Source organism: Phocoena sinus, chromosome 9 (genome assembly GCF_008692025.1).
Source record: "Phocoena sinus isolate mPhoSin1 chromosome 9, mPhoSin1.pri, whole genome shotgun sequence".
Taxonomy (NCBI): domain Eukaryota; kingdom Metazoa; phylum Chordata; class Mammalia; order Artiodactyla; family Phocoenidae; genus Phocoena; species Phocoena sinus.
In genome coordinates this window covers 96892949-96910889 of record NC_045771.1, presented here as the reverse complement: position 1 = coordinate 96910889, position 17941 = coordinate 96892949, and the positions used below count along the sequence as shown (strand labels likewise).

At 41.8% G+C, this 17941-nt stretch overlaps 1 protein-coding gene across 3 annotated transcripts in view; it reads right to left on the bottom strand.

Annotated features, from left to right (window-relative positions):
• Nucleotides 1-16630, bottom strand: part of STK17A (serine/threonine kinase 17a) — a 46747-nt gene extending 30117 nt beyond the window's left edge. For all 3 annotated transcript variants that reach the window (XR_004351452.1, XR_004351451.1, XM_032643277.1), the window contains exons 1-2: nucleotides 16288-16630; nucleotides 6116-6328 (exon numbers count right to left, since the gene is read on the bottom strand). Coding sequence is in view for 1 of the 3 variants with exons in the window: in XM_032643277.1 (XP_032499168.1) it covers nucleotides 6116-6328; nucleotides 16288-16487 (413 nt within the window). In the remaining 2 variants the exon portion in view is untranslated. The remainder of the gene's footprint in view (nucleotides 1-6115; nucleotides 6329-16287) is intronic.
• Nucleotides 16631-17941: the final 1311 nt, after the last annotated feature.

Below are 17941 nucleotides of genomic sequence, written 5' to 3'. Positions count from 1 at the left end.
TTTTCTCACATATAAAATCTTGTTCTAAAATTTGTAAATAAAACAATTTCAGAGCTTCCCTGGTGGCGCAGTGGTTGAGAGTCCGCCTGCCGATGCAGGGGACATGGGTTTGTGCCCTGGTCCGGGAAGATCCCACATGCTGCGAAGCAGCTGGGCCCGTGAGCCATGGCCGCTGAGCCTGTGCGTACGGAGCCTGTGCTCCCCAACGGAAGAGGCCACAACAGTGAGAGGCCTGCGTACCGCAAAAAAAAAAACAACCCAAAAAACCCCCCAAAAAACAATTTCAGTTGCAGGATACAAAATCAGTATACCAAAATCAGTGTGTTTCTTCTATACACTAACAATGAACTATCAGAAAGAGAAATTAACAAAACAATCCCATTTTCAATAACATCAAAAAGAATAGAATTCTTAGGAATATTTTTAACCAAGAAATGATATATCTATACATGGAAAACCAAGACACTGGTGAAAAAAACTGAAGAAGACACAAATAAATGGAAAGATATTCTGCTCATGGCCTGGAAGAATTAATATTATTAAATATCCATACTACCCAAAGTGATCTACAGATTCAATGCAATTCCTATCAAAATTCCAATGGCATTTTTCACAGAGAAAAAACAATCCTAAAATTTGTATGGAACCACAAAAGACCCCAAATACCCAAAGCAATCTTGAGGAAGAACAAATCTGGAGGCATCAGCCCAGTTTCAAAATATATTACAAAGCTGTAGTATAGAACAGTATGGTATTGGCATAGAAACAGACATATAGATCAATGGAACAGAACAGAAAGCCCAGAAATAAAATCATGCATATATCATTATTTAACTTATAACAAAGTATAAAGAGAAGTATAAAGTATAAAGAGTATACAATGGGGGAAGAACAGTCTCTTCAATAAATGGTATTTGGAAAACTCGATATTCACATGCAAATGAAGGAAACTGGACCCCTACCTACACATACACGAAAGTGAACTCAAAATGGATCAAAGACTTGAATGTAAGACCTGAAATCATAAAACTCCTAGAAGAAAACATAGGGGGTAAGTTCCTTGACATCAGTCCTGGCAATGATTTTTTGGATTTGATAACAAAAGCAAAAATAAACAACTGGGACTACATCAAATTAAAAAGCTTCTGCACAGCTGAGGAAATCATCACAAAATAAAAAGGCAACTACGGAATGGGAGAAAATATTTGCAAATCATATATCTGATAAGGGGTTAGTATCCAAAGTATATAAAGAACTCATACAACTGAATAGCAAAAGACCAAATACTCCAATTAAAAAAATGGGCAGAGGAACTACATAGACATGTTCGCAAAGAAGACACACAGATGGCCAACAGACACATGAAAAGGTCCTCAACATCACTAATCATTGGGGAAATGCAAATCAAAACCACAATGAGCTATCATCACCTCATACCTGTTAGGATGGCTATCATCAAAAAGGCAAGAGACAGAAAGTGTTGGCAAGGATGTGGAAGAAAGGGAACCCTTGTGCACTGTTGATGGGAATGTAAATTGGTGCAGCCACTCTGGAAAACAGTAGGGAGGTTCCTCAAAAAATTAAAAATAGAACTAACATATGATCCAGCAATTCCACTTCTGGGTATGTATCCAAAAGAAATGAAAGCAGGATCTCGAAGAGATATCTACACTCCCATGTTCACTGCAGGCTTCTTCACAATAGCTAACATATGGAAACAATATGAGTGTCTGTCAAAACATGAATGGGTAAAGAAGATGTGGTGTCTATATATATATAGATATATAGATATATAGATATATATATATGTATAATGTAATACTGTTCAGCCACAAGAAAGAATGACATCCTGCCATTTGCAAAAATGTGGATAGGACTTGAGGGCATCATGCTAAGTGAAATAAGTCACACAGAAAAGGACAAACACTGTATGATATCACTTATAGGTGGAATCTACAAAAGGCAAACTCCAATGGAAATAGAGATTAGAATGTTGTTACCAGGGACTGGGGTGGGGAAAAGGAGCTGTTGGTCAGAGTATAAGCTTCTAGTTATAAGGTAAGTTCTGGGGATCTAATGTAACTATCATTATTACAGTTAATAATACTGTGTTATATACTTGAAAGTTGCTAAGAGAGTAGATCTTAAATGTTCTCACCACAAGAAAGAATTGGTAATTACGTGACGTGATGCAGGTGTTAGCTAAGGCCCTGGTGGTAATCATTCTGCAAGATGTACGTGTACCAAGACGTTGCAGACCTCAAACTTACAGCATGTTCTATGTCAATCACATCTTGTAAAGCTGGAGAAAATTTAAAACTAAAATGCACAAATAATGTATATAAAGCATATAAATGATGTATACAAAGCTGGCAGAGAAGACCTAGCACAGTGCCTGGCACATAGTAAATTCTTAACTACGACTATTAACACCTCATCTATGTTCCCACAGCAATTAACAAGAATTCTAGTAAAACACCAAGGTTGTTGCCATCATTTCTATCTCTTTCACTAAACTATAGCACTTGGAACAAAGGGGTTATACAATTTTCACTTTCGTATTACCAGCACCTTAGTATCCAGAGCACATGGCAGGTGGAATGAGTAATACAGTAATCATGAACCTGCCTGTTTCCATAACAACAATCTGTTGACATGGCCGAGAATTCTGATATCTCAATGTCCAAAGTCTAATTCTAAGACTTCCTCTTCAAACAAAAAGTAGAACACAAAAAGTTTTGGCCAAATCATACTGTTTTGTAGTTCTAGAAACATGATCATGGAAGCAACAGAAGCTACCAAAGATTTCTAAGCAGGGGAATAATATTGCTACATCTAGGTGTAGGTCACCTATCCAACAGGAGCCTGAGGGATGCCCTAGAATTGAAGCCAGAGTGATCAGCTAAGCAGCTACTGTGGAAGTCCATGCGAGAGAGAGGACCCAACACAGAGGAGAAACACAATGAAAAAGGGACCAGCAGGGGAGAGGTTCAAGTGGAAGACTTGGTAATTCATGACACACGAGCATTAAATGAGACAAAGCAATCAAGATAGACCCAAGGTTTCTACTTGAGTGATGAAATGAACAGGGATACCACTGGAAGTGGGGAGCAAAGAAACATGGGCATTAGAAGGGCAGCAATGCAGGGGTGAAAACATACTGATCGGGCATTGGTCACGATGTGCAGGTGGATTCAGGGATATGCAGTAGAGCAGCTGGAGCTGAGGGAAAGGTCTGACGCTGGAGATAAAGATTTGGAAATAACCAGCGTGTAAAAAATAGCTGAAGCCACAAAAATGGATTGTTATCATCCAGGGTAAACGTGCAGAATATAAACGTATGACCAGAGTAACACTAATGAGCTGTGGGGAGCATTTATATTTATATAGTAGATGAAGGGGAAAAGGCTCTACGATTTAAAAAACAAAAGAGGGCCATGAAAGCCAAGGAAGAACATAATTGCAAGAGAAGAAGGTATAATATCAAGTGTTTAAAGAGAGTAAGAAGTAGAATGAACACTAAAATGAGGAGATCGATTTTGGCAAACAGGGCTGATGACCTCATGAAAGTTTTAGGAGAGCAGATGGCATTAGACTGAAAAGTGATGGAGTATCGGCACACGAGCAGATGGATGGATCAATGAAGTAGAACAAAATTGACTGGAAGGTGAGGAGAGCTGTAAATTCAGACGACTCCTTTAAAGACCACAGCAGTAAAGGAAAGAGAAGGGCAGGACATTAGTTCACAAAGAGTCAAAGCTGCGGACCAGGAATTTTAGGAGAGAAGTGACTGAAATCCTGGAAGATGGAGGGAAAAGAATCACTAGAGGAGCGCGACTCTGAGAGAGAGGTTAGATAAGTGACTAAAATGTAAAACTCAAGTCCTAGAAAAGGAAGAGGATTAAAGAACATATGTCAAAGTTTTAGCCTTCGAGTTAAGGAGTGGAATCTCTTCCTCCGCACGGAAGGCAAGCAGGTGAGAGCAGTTAGAGAGGGATGCTGAGGCGTGTGTCTGATGGCCTTTATTTCCTCCATAAAGGAAGAGAAGCCTCGGTGTCTAACAGGTGGGAAGTGGGTGACACAGTAAGTGTGGTCAAGGTTTTGATTAGCTCCTGCCCACCTGCCAGGGATGGTAAAAGAAGGGGCTGAGAGATTAGGTAAAGAATTACCCAGGTACACCAAGAGCCCAGCTGAGGATGCAACTCTCACCCTCGTAATAAGCAGACTGAAGACTACGCAAGTACTCCCAAGAACGGGCAGGAGGAGGGACACACAGCCTGCGTCCCATGTTTCAAACGGGCAGAAGGAGTTGCAGAGGGAGAGCAACAGAAAGAAGGAAGTAACGTGAGGCGCTGGTGAGGGACCAGTTGCAGTAAGGACCACAGAAGGGAAGGGAACGTAACAGAAGAAAAGGCAGGAGCAGATGGAAGGCTGAAGACCTGCGCAGAGGCTGAAGAGCAGGTTTGTGAGGACGGGAGAGGAATGAGGAGATGATGGCTGGAAGGTCTCTTCCGGATCAATTTCCAATCCTAACTTAAGCCTCCAGGACAAACCGGAAACCAAAATCCTCTCAACCAACCTTTCTTTTTACAACTGGAAAACAACTGCACGGAGATATAATCCACAGCGACTACATTTCTTAAGCATTTGATCATTTGTGGATATTTCTATTATAATTAAAAATACATAATGGAAAACACTTTCATGCTTTCCATTGTTCACATTTTATTTTTTCTTTGAAGGGATTCCTACAAGTGAAATTACGAATTAAAATATATAAACACAATGCTCTTGAATTATATTAGCAAGAGGAACACACTATTTTAGCCGTCCAGACTTCTCCCTCTATAAGCTTTTAAATAAAAACAAGGTAATGATAGACACGTTATTTTGTAACGTTTCTTTTTTTTAACTTAATATTTTAAAACATCTTTCTATGTAGTACATTTTTATCTACCGTATCTTTTAAAATGACTGCAGAGCAATCCATCTCATGACATGATCACTTATTTCACCAACCTCTTACCGTTAAACATTTAGATTATTTCTTTTTTTGTTATGTAGATACTGCTGCACCAAACGTTTTTGTAATACATCTTTGCACAATGGCCTGATTATCTCCTTGTGAAAAAATTTATGTATGTGAAATCGCTGGGTTAAAGAGTATATATATTTTTAGGGCTTTTGATACATACTCCACACTGTTCTCCAGAAGAGTTACACCAGGTAATACTCCCACCTGTAGTATAAATGAGATGATCCAAGTCACGAGTATCGCTTTTCTTCATGATATCTGACGATCTTACATAGAGAGAAATCGGCAACTTATTTTTAAATTTACATTATAAAAACTGTAAAAATCAGTATTTTTCACGTATGTATAGGCCATTTACACAGGCTTCTGTGTGGAATTTCTCTTTATATCCTTTCTTTGTCCTTTTTTTTTTTTTACACTGGGAGGTTCATGTTTCTGTGTATATTGGTAAGATCTAGTTATATATTAAAGAAATATTAATCAGTTTGGGTGAACAGATATTAGAACTATTTTTTCCCTGAGTCTTTTCATTTTGTGTTCATATTATGTACTAATAATGCTTTTTAATGTACTCAAATCTATCAATCTTTTCCTTTGGCAGGAGAAGCAGAGAAGAAAGCAGGATTTCTTAAGAAGAAAAAACTGTCCTTCATCTTCCAAAGCTGTTTTCTCTGCTGTCCTTACTTATTTACCCAAATTGGAAACATGGTATGAATCAAAACAATCATTTCTGAAAGAAGGATTAATAACTTCGATTATATGGACATGTAAGGGATTATAAAATACTTTTTATTTTAATATTATCTTGGTGCCACTTACCTTCTTACGAAAGCCTCTAATAAGAACATAAGAGAACTTATTTTCAAAGAAATTTCATTGAAGAGTGAAAACGAAAAACATAACATACATGCATCCTTGCAAATTTGGGATATGTCAAATGAATAAGAAGAACACACAAGAAAGTTCTGGAGAATCTTCAGATTTCTAAAGAACCAGGGCCTGCCACGTTATCACAGATGAGTGGCACCGATAAAGGAGTGTGGACTATGGAACGAACTCAGTAAGGGAGACGACACTTACTACTCCAGAACTAGGATCATTTCCGATGGCGTCTCATAGACTGCGTGTAAGTTAATGACCCAAGGATCGTCCTGTGCTAGTTCAAGAACAGCAATTTCATGAATTATTTCTGTCCGACAATCTTGGCCTTTTCTTCTTTTTCTCATGAACTTTGCTGCAAATTCTTTTCCAGAATCTTTCTTTATACATTTCCTCACCACTGCAAACTTCCCCCTAGAATTCAACAAAACACATTCACTGTTAAAATTGATTTTTCAGAGATGATAAATTTTAATAAAATTTCCCAACAGTCGTCAGTGGATATTCAGATTTAGGTCATATGCAATCATAAAAGTAGCAATATAACTTGGGAAACACCTCTCTAATCAAATAAAATGTAATGTGTAAATCTGCAAGATTCATTCTTCTAAATACAGAACCAAATATTAAAGCCAATATTTTTTTGCAGCGTTATATATAAATATGACTTAATTTTCCACACATTTATACATAAAATGATTTAAATCTTAAAAAAACCATTTGACTTTTTTAAGAGAAACTGGTTATGAGAATTCTAAAATAATGAATTTCACTGTCACTAAGTGACTCTAAGAGGACACTATCACCTTCCAAAGCTATGAAAGTTAGGGATCTCATTTATATGACATCATTTCAACTACTGCATCAGCTGGAAATGTCTAGTTTTCCTATAAAGACAGATACAACAAACATTACTTTGATATGCTCCACTACCACGCTATTATACTAATAAACAAGTCACATGGGGGATACGTATAGCGCATTGATTAAGGGATACGGTCTGGAATTAGACAGATGTGGGCTTGAATCCCCAAAACGGCTCTGCCCACTCACTCAACGCATAACCTTGGGCAATTTATTTAACCTCTTATTTAAGAAAAATCTCATTTTCCTAATCTATAAAAAAGGACACAAATGGAATCTACTTTACAGTGCTGTTGTGAGAATTAAAGAATATAATACATGTCAATTGCTTAGCATGGTACTTGCCACGTAGTAAGTACTCAAAAAACGATTAGTAATCAAACAAATCATTAAGTTGTAATAATCGTCACCCATAAATATCCAATACTCAAGTTGGAAGGCAACTCAGAAATCATATAGTTGTTTGTTTTTTTTTTAACCTAATGCCAAATGCCAAAGCCATGTCTTCTCTCAAACTGTGAGGTAGTCTTTTCCACTCCTGGGTGCATACTATTCTTAACAAGGCTTTCATTACAAGCCTAAACCTGGCTTCAAGTGAAGGGCTGTAGTCCTGGCCTTTTGCTGAGCAGTACTGAAGAGCCCCCATGACAGTCTATCAGGTACTGGACACAGCTAATCATTCCTCATCCCCTTAGGGTTCTGGGATTGCCTCACTGTCATGACTCATAGAACTGCTGGAAAAATGTGCCAACTGAATCTGAAGCAACTGTGCCAAGTATAATCTCATCAAAGTGTTACATGATTATTATTTTGCTGATGTTGGCACAATACAACTTAATATGCCTTTAAAAACACTTGACAGGTTTTCCATATTTCATAAATAAAATAAATGACCTAGATCATTTTCCTCTTGGATTTTTTCAAGCCAGTGTCCTCATACTATGATTTAAATATATGTTTAAAAAATTTCAATGCAAGGCTTTAATTTGCTCTGTTAAATTCTACTGTCTAGGTTTGGGCCCGGCATTCTAGACTACTGACGTAATTTTGAGGACTAATTCTTCCTTCTTAGCTACTGTTAACCATGATTTTCATGCCTTCTGTATTTCTGTTATACCATCAGCAATAAAAATGTTACATGAAAAAATCCTCAGGCACAGCCCTACAGATGTTCAGTTAGGTGGCAATCTACCTAATAGCACCCTAATTCAGAACAAAGTTCTCTGTGTTCAACAGAAATGCGAAAGACTTTTCCATATTACTAGAGATTAAACAATAAACTAGGCATCACAGACTAACACCTCTTTTTATTTTACGCCACAAAATCATTAGGCTAATAACATCTCCACTGAGTTTTAAAAGGTTCCTAATGATCTTTGGATTCCTTTAAGGAAGAGAAAAAAATCATCACTAGTTTGATTTTTTTATACCTATATTTCTGAAGTTTCAAAAGAAGAGAAAAAAGAGAAAGCCTATTTTGTAAAACACTGACCAACATAATTGACAACAAGCGTCTTGCTATTAAATTAGAAATGGCTGGGTTGAACTACCCTCAAAATACTCCCACATGAAACACACAGATATCTATTGCTACCATACCTAACATTCAAGGCAACAGTACCGTGTAGTAGTAAAATACTACTTCTTACCTATCTGGCCTGAAGGTATATTTCCAAAGACCAGACACTCAACAGAGAAAAGGATCCCACACATCACTGACCTGTAAACTCTGGGAACCCTTGCTACAGAAGAACCATTGCTTAATTCAGGGGCCAGAGGCAAACACAGGGGAGAGACCTAAACTTATCTGATGTCTGTGGCCAGGCACCCACTTCTCTGGGTCACCACAGTAGGTCCCACGGCTCTCCTCCCACTCCAGTCACTACTCTTGACACCACCTTTGTTTTCGAGGAAGCATTCCTCATGGCTGCAGGTCTACCCTTTTCTTTCCCCCATATCATACACTATACTGGGAGTGGGCAAACTTTTCTGTAAAGGGCCAGAGAGCAAATAGTTTTGGTTTTGCTGGCCAGACGGTCTGATCACTACTGTTCAAGTCTGCTGTCGTAGAGTAAAAGCAGCTGGAGACAACAGGTAAATGAATGGGGGCGGCTGGGTTTAAAAAAAAACAAAAACAAAACACTTTACCAACACAAACAACAAAATGTGAATTTCACATAGTTTCCATGTCATTAAATATGACTTTTCTTAATCATTTAAAAATGTAAAAATCATTCTATATAGCTGGCGAGCTTTACAAAAACAGGCAGCCAGCAGTAGGTTGCCAAGCCGTGCACTACTGCACGCTGAAGAAAACTCTTCTGCCACCCTGATACTGCACACCACTGAAACTGACAGCAAGGCAGCAGATCACAAGGGTCTGAGGAAACGCGCACTGGCTTCATCTCTGAATGACTGGGAGGGGAACCCTTAAAACTACTCAGAGAGTCAGAAGATGAAACGAGCTTTCCGGGAACCGTTCTTCCTGTAGAGCCACGCAGTACACAGAACTGTGAGACTCAGCCGTCAAGGTGCGGGGTCCTAGTGAACACACTACGAATGAACACTGTCACAGGGGCCCTAAATTCCACACGCACAGGGGCTCTAGTATGCATGCTTTACCACAACTTCATGGTAGAAACTGTGATTGTACCTCAACTCTAAGTTACTGAGGGCTCTCCAAAGCATGAAATAAATAATGTTTCTCTGACACCAGGGGTCACAGTTACATGCAGAGACTTGAGACTGATGAGGTTCAAAGGGCACCATCTACTTTCTTTGTTGACTTACCCGAAATTCTTCCTGGATCACATCGTTGTTACAGTTTTCGGAGCTCTCCACTCATTTCGCAAACATCTATAGTTCACTATTACACACTAAACTGAGAACTCGGATTTTCATTACTCATTTTTTCGGGGGAGGGGGAATATCAGAAATGAATACATTTCAGAACTCAATGATAACCCATTCCAGGCTGGAAAGAAAGGAAGGATAAACAATGATAACAACAGGAAGTAACATTTTGAGTCAGATCCACCAGTCTAAGCTTCCTCAGAACAAGGACTGGGCTTTACCAGTGCCCAACTGGTAGAGCTTGGGAAGGCACAGTGAGGGTCCGTAGGTAGGCATGACACGCTAAGGAGTTTGTGCTTTATTTCTCAGGGTAAAAATGGGCGCCTATGAGAATTTTTTAAGTAAGGTAAATGTTTTAAAAGGTAGGTCTGAGAGTGTATAGTGAAGTGTTAACTAGAAACTAGGGAAGCCAAGAAAATAATTCAAGGTAAGGGGTCTGAACGAAAGTACCAGCAGTGGAGGCTGGGAAGAGAGAATGCATTTACAAGACATTCAAGGTCGAGATCCGTGAGCACTTCCTGACATGCTGAGTTGCAGGCAGAGATGAGGGCAGAAGGGAAAGGTGGAAGTGGAAGATGACTTGGAGATTTTTAACCTGGTTACTGGGTGATGTGGTACCATCCACTGAGAGAAAGATTAGAAGAATGATAACGGATTTTTGGGGGCGGGCCAGAGGGAGGGGGAGTGTGTTAGGTTTGGATGGGGGAAGTTTGAGGTGCTTTCCTCTGTAAAGAGAACTTTATTTACTAGATGGATTCCAAATATAAGTTCCAGTGTTGGGTTGCTACACAAAGGTGAACAGATAATAAAATATATAAGGTTCAGGCAAAGATTAAAAACTGTAGATGCTAATTTGAGTGGTATATAGAAGAAGCAAAATAAAAGTGACCTCCGGGGTTCCAGGTTTGATTCTATAATAGTTTACAGTAAAGTGCTTTGTTTCTCCCTGTATTCTATTAAAGTTGGTCTGACATATTAGAATTTGTTGCCCTAAGCCTGTCTCCTTGGCTGGAGGATGAGTTCCAGGAACCTGGCCTCTTATTCATCTTTGCATCTCCACGCGTAGAGCCCCGCACATGGCAGGTGCTCAAATATGACATCAGATGACACCCTGAGTACATACACTGTTCATGCTATTTTGTTAAAGAAAAGTTCTATGGCAACCAAACCTCATAAGGTTTAATATTTTAGCCACAGTGGACTACTTGCCTTTCTCTTTTTCATTGACTTTTTCAGCACTGTGCTTATTTGTTTTCTTGCCAATGGCTGGAGTATCTTTCATCACTACTAGTAGTAAAATTCCACCCGTTCTTTCAGGCCCAGCTCAAATGTTATTTTCCCCATAAGATTTTCCCATGTGGCATGTCAGCCCGCCTATAAAGGGAGTAGTGACTGATTTGTTAGATTTGGGAATAATTTCCAGAGCCTACCAAAGAGCCTTATGTGCTCAATATGGAAGTACAGTATTTGCTTAATAGCACTGGGGTTATGCCTTAAGTGCAAAGAAGTTCCGTTCAAGAAAGACCTAGAAAAGATCCGTCTTCCTTACCTCTGAAAGGAAAACAACAAAAAATAAACTACCTGCTGACCCTAAGTGTAAAAATCAGTGAGTCCATCAGATTAGACATCGACATAAGTGACAAGAACAGGTAAGGCTTTAAAAGCCAGGCTCAGTTTTAAATTCCGGCTGGTAACTAATCTTGGGCACTTGGCTCAGGCTTTCTGAGTCTTAGATTGCTCACCTGTAAAATGAGGTTGATGGCACTAACCTTGCAGGGTAGCGAACACTAAACAAAATGACATCTCCGAAGTGTGTAGCATCCGGCAAAATGATCAGTAATCAGTACACAGCAGCTATTTGTATTGTTTGGGGCATTAATTTCAGATCTATGATAATTTGTAAAAAAAAAAAACAGTCATACAGAACAGAGGAGTTTTGGAGGTGATCTAATTTGAACTCTCTACTCGATGCATAAATTCCCTCTATAAGTCGGGTTCCTTCTTCCCTTCCTGAACAGGTGAATCAATGACTGTGGCTACTTAACTTTCTAATGCACTTGGTTCAATAATCAGATTTTATAAAATTTTGTTATTGTAGTTATGTAAAGAGGCTGAAATTCATTAAATCCTTAAGTTTATGTACTTTCTAAATTTAATTTTTATTTTATATTGGACTATAGTTGAAGGTTTATGTATTTTAAATTAAGATTTTACTTTTAACACTGTAAGCCCCAACTTTTCAAAATTAAAACAGTTGACTTAATGAAGCATCTGCCTTAGAGCAGGAGCCATATTTCCTAAGTAACGTCTGCTGCTGAGTCACAAACATAGCCAACTGTTTTTACCCATCCAAAAATATTGGATTATCCAAAACTGGAAATATTTTTCAAACTAATTTTAAACTGCCAAGAAATCCTAAATAACAGTTTTCCTAAAACAAGGTGCAATTTCTACATGGATAGTATTGTTTAACAAGGGTCTTTATTTCTAAAGAAACTACAGCTTACAATTTATGACATATGCTTAAGTAGCTGTAAGGTACTAAACCTGAAGCCATTACCTACAGGCAGGAATCTAGGTAAAGGACACCCACCTCCTGAAAAACATCCACCTGTGCATCCCCTTCAGCTCGAACATCCTCTAATTCTCTGATAAAAATCCTTCCTTGTTCCTGTTACTCCCAACCTCTGAGGATAATGAGATAGGACGTCTCTGTCTACCATAAGGCCCAGCTGGGACCTTATGGGACCTGGGACCCTTCACCTGAGTGCTTGCACCTGGACAAACATCTCCTCGAGCCATAGACAAAGAAACTCTAAGGGACTAAGAACTGCACGCATGCGCAGGTGCGGTCAATTATGAACAATAAGCTACAAAAAGGCCACAGGCCAAATGCCACTTCTGAGAAGCTGCGAGCAAAAGCGGGGGGCTGCACGTGATCCCTGCACACAGCACCAGCAAGGGGTTGTGCAGATCACCGAAGCCTCCCCTCCAGCCCAACCCAGCCATCGGCCCCCACCCTCACCCCACTGAACGGACTAGCTCCGCCCCGCCCCGCCCCCCCCCCCCCCCCCCCCCCCCCCCGCCACTTTGGGGAGCGAGCAAGGGCACCTGCTTCTTGTTTTCGTTCCCTCGTGCTGCAGCACGGAGTCCCAGTAAAGTCTTGCCTGGAATGCTCCTCTGGCCTCTTATCCATTGCTATTGATTCAAGAGTCCAAGGACCCAGGTGGAACCGGGGAGGGAAGCATATGACACCGAAGCTGGGCAGGGTTTGTTCCAATTTGGAACTCATTAACCTGTCCTCTCATAAAAACGATGGGAAATTGCTTTAGCCACAAGATAGGCTATGGATTGTTCTTTGAGAAACATCTGTGGTATAAATGGAAGTGATTTCAGAGAGTCCCAGCTCAGGTGATTCTCACAAGACTCAATCTATCTGTGTCTTGATTTTCTCATCCGAAAAATGGGACCTCCCAAACCCGCTTGTGATGAGAAGTAAATGAGATCATGCAAGTGAAAGCACCTGTAAAACTGTATGGCTCCTATACATTTATGAAGGACCCGTTCCAGCAGAGAACTCAAATTTATACCTTTTTTCCCCCCACAGGAAACATCAACTACGAGTATGTAATAATACAAAAAACAAAAGATGTTCTTTCGGCTTTAAAGATCTTTTTCTTAAGATAAAATGTATGAGTATGTCAAAAAATGTTCAAGTTGAGGACTAGGCAAATCATTTGATGTGGAATTAGTATAATTTAAAATTCCTAGAAACATTTTTCTGTTCCTACACTATCGGTTAGAACTCGAGAAGTCAACACTTTGAAAAAAATTCTCAGAACTCAAGGCCATGGCTCCTGCGCCTTGCGTCATTACTGTGGTTTCCACTGGCACCTGTGCTGCCTCAGAGAAAGGTAACAAGCCTCAGGAATAATAAGTCAAGCTTCCAGCAATAAAAGCAAATTTTACATCATATATTTACCCACATTTAGGTTGCCATGGACTCTACTGGAGATATGGAAGAAATGTGACATTTCTTAAAATAATCAACATTACATACTTTCATTACTGTGGAATCAATATCGACCATTTAAAATGTTTTCTCCAAACAACCATTTCACTGAAAGCTTTATATTTCTGTAAGATAAAATAATGGGAACTCCCAAAAGAACTCAGTTTCTGAACAGTCAGCTCTTCACACCTCTTCAACATTTTCAACTAAATGAAAGGCCATAGAACAAAATGAATATATCTTTGTTTTTCATACCACATCGTTAAAATACAACATGAGTAACTTTTAAGTTCTGTATCAGCATGAGATCGATTCGTTCTATCAGAAATGCAACCAGAGTTAACAGCTGGAAAAAGATACAACTTTTCTATCTTACTACAGGAAGGAATACACATAAACACACTTCATTAGGTCAAAACTACAACACACAGGCAAAACTTATAAACCTTAAACAAAGAGAGCTTCTAACACAAAACAGAGCTTTTACTTCCTGAGGCTTCCGAACAGTTCTCTTGTCTTTTGGAATGAGGCTTTATTACTTTTGCAACAGACAAAAAGTATTTTGAGGTCCTGCACATTTTCCTGTTTTTGCCTTTTGGTTACATTCACTGAGCTACACAATGAATTGCATTGTTTGAGTGCACCCCGGAAGCTAAGTACAGCCTTTATGCTACAGATGTTTTTAATTTATTTAGTTCTCTCAACAACTCTATGAGGCTATCAATGGTTAGGTAATTTACTCAAGTACGTGTAACTAGTAAGTAAAGGGCCAAGACTCCACTGTCTGACTCCAAAGTCCATGTTCTTGAACACTGCATTACACTTCTCCGTGATGAAAAGAGAACCAAAAAGAAACAAATACATTCCTTTTCTTTTTCAGTTTTAGGCTCTTATATCAAGTATCTATCCAACTGCATTGTTCTGCTGCTTCAGGAATTATTACTTATGTAAAGAAATTTATATAAGAAGAGATATGTACAAGACGTCACAACCTTCAAACAAACACTTTATAGGCGAGCTAATTTTATAATAGAGAGGGTAAAATGAAAGTTGAAACATTCCCGGAGGAATTCTCACACAGCTGGTAGGGCACAAATCAATTTTTTTTCAGGTTAAATCATTTATTGCAAAGTCTACAAGACAGTGCTTGCCACCTGAAGACACTTCAGTTTTGTAATATGTTCTCGTTTTGTGGAATGAAGCCAGACAACCAAACAACGGACAGTCCTAGTTTTCCTTCTTCAAGAAATCAGGGTTACTTCAGAATGTCTGGAATTTTGACCAATTAGAATGCCTACATGAGTCAGTAGCTGTCTACCTCTTCCTTTGTCATAATGTGTGCACAGATCCAGTTAATTAGTGCCTAGCACAGTGAAGTAAATCCTGTCCCAGAAAGACGTTTCTCCTTGTAACATTTGGAATAAATGAGACACTTTTAAGGTAGGTTTCCTTGCCAAAAAAACTGTTTCTAAAAGTTACCTTAATATTTGTAAGGCAGCTTGTTTTTAACACTGTAATCGCTGTTACGAGGACTTCTTTTTCCAAGAGCCCCAGGTGAAGGCTGTTATGTCAGGCCCTTTCCCCATTACAACATGCTGCGCTTTTGCGACCATGTGTTATGTGCCAGGCCCAGTGAATTGTGCTTTACAGCCACCGCATCTTCACGACACCCCTGACGGAGACACTGTCACTATGCTGATTTTACGGGTGGGAAACGAGAGGTTGGGGAGTCTATGTCACCGTCCAAAGGCACACAGAGCAAGCAGAGTGGGGATCTGAGCTCGGGTCTGGCCCCAAAGCCTGTGCTTTTGACAACTTCTCCAAACTATTCTTAAGGAAAAAGGGAGTCGGTCCCCAAACCCCTATCACACTCTTGGACCCCTCTTCAACGTACATGATGTAAAGGATCCAAACAGCCTTCACCTTGTGCAATTTGAAAAAGAGACCGAGTTCTAAGCCCTCCCGACCCCTACAAAGCAAGAGTGGGGAGGGGAAGAGAAGGCAAGGGCCGGTTTTCAGCAGAGAAAGTCAGACGAGGGCCCGGAGCCTACAAGTGAAACCGATATGAACTTAAAAGGCGTAGGGACCTCATTTCAGAACGAAAGCAGCACAAACTCAAGAAACCGCAACTGAAGTCAGCAGGAGGCGGCGGACAGAAGTTCGCCCAGCGCTGGTGCAAAGGAAGCTGTCACGCTCGGCGTTCTGCTCTCTGCTCTGTCACAGCCGCAGAGGGAGAAGCAGGAACCCACAGGCTCCAGGGGCAAAACCAGAGCTGCCTTCACACCTCTGCTCTGGCTTCAGACTCGCCGCCGCGGGTAAAGGTTCGCAGCGTGGTTCCCACGCCGTCTCGTTAAGTTACCGAGCCAAGGACCACAGAGGCCGAAAAGGCCCGGAGCAGAGGAAGGGGTCAAGGTTCTCGGGGACGCGCGAGGGAGACTTTCTCACGGCCGCTACCCAGGGTACAGCACACGCCGGCGGAGCGCGCCGGCTCGGGGGACGCGGCGCGCGCAAGGGTGGCCTGGGGGCCCTGCCGCCCTAATCGCCGCCCGCACCCAGGTCTGTGCCCGGTTCCGGCGCGCTATCTGCCCCCGCCGGCCTCCCGCACTTATCTGCTCCCCGCCCGCCCGGCCCTCGTCCGCCTCACCTGCCCAGCGCCCGGCCCGGGCTCAGGCTGTAGGAATCCTGGAAGGGCTCGGTGCACACCGCGGTGCGGATCTCCGTCAGCAGCCCGCGGGGCGGGGGCGGCAGCCGGCGCGGTGTGGTCAGACCCCGGCCGACTCGACCCGAGCCGGGGGCGGCGGCCGGGGAAGAGCCGCCGCTGCTCGGCCTCTCCAGAGGAATCATGGCGCTCGGGCGCTCTTTAGCTCCGGCCGCCCGGCTAGCTCCGAGCTGCCAGCGGGTCACGGTCCCGCCTCCAGCTGCCTCGAGAAAGTCTGAGGAGATCAACCGCTCTCCCCCGCGCCGCGCACAGAGTGCAGCCAGCTGCCTCCCGGCCCCCGCCTCCCAGCCGTCCGGTCCCGCCCCACGCTCGGCCCCGCCCCTCCCCTCCCCTCGGCCCTCGCTGAGCTTCCGCGGGGCCGGAGCGCCGCGTGCCTCACGCGCGCCCTCTGCAGCCGAGGGGGAGAAGGTGCAGCCTGGCGGGCGGCCTCGGGGTGGGCCCGAGCAGTCTGCAGGCGACCAACAGCACCACCCTTCTGTCTGGAGGACCCACTGCATCAGCCAGTTACGCACCTGTTGAGCATCTGAGAGTTGGAAACCTGAGCCCTCCGTTAATGAAAGGCGTAGGAGCTGCCAGCCAGAGCTTCACGATCCCTTCCCTTGGGCGGGTCAGGAGGGGCGATGAGACTCAGATCAGGGCTGCTGTACAGCACGCGGAAGCTGCCCGGGGGCAGCTGGTTCCTTCCCACGTTGAGAGGAGGACGTGGAGGCAAGAGGTGGATAAATATTTTTAAGCTCTCACACCAGCCCTATGAAACAGGCACTAATATACTGTGTGCAGTCTTCTCTATATTTAACTTTCGAGGTGCTCTCATCCGGTCTTGTGTCTTTAATTATATTCGTATGCTCATGACTACAAAATTTTTATCTCCAGCTTCCAACCATTCTCTGAACTTCGGACTCATATATTCAAGTATACACTTGGCATCACCAGTTAGATGCCAAGTTAGCATCTCAAACGTAACGAGCAAAAGTCAGGTCCTGATCATCCTTCACAAATGCACTCCTGCCCAGTTTCCCCACCTCGGTAAATGTAGCTCCATCCTTCTGGTGGTTCAGGGCAAAAACCTTGGCGTCAGCACTGACTCCTCTCTTTCTCTCATACCTTCATCCAATTTACAAGTAAATCCTCTTGGCTTTACCTTCAAAATATATCCAGAATCTGATCACTTCTCTTCCACATTACCACAATTAGCATTATCTCTTGTCTGGATTATTGTGATAGCTCGCTAACTGGATTACCTGCTTCCATCCTTCTTCCTCCCCAATTCCACACAGTTTATTTTCAAGGGAACCAGAGTGATCTTTTTAAAATCTAAATCAGATCATGTCACTGCTCTGCTTAGAGTTTTGCGATGATGAGCTAGTCTACTTGTGATCAATACTGTCACTGAGAAATATTAGAAAAAAATTTAAAACAGTCCTCTACTTGAAACATCAGAGAGTTTCAAAAGCAGCAAGAACTTGGATGACTAAGATCCTGGAAAGAAGGGCAGCCCAGAATGGCACAACTTTCCCATGAGGCGTTTGATAACTCCAAAGCAATGACTGAAAGGGTGAGAAAATAAGTAGGACTTTAG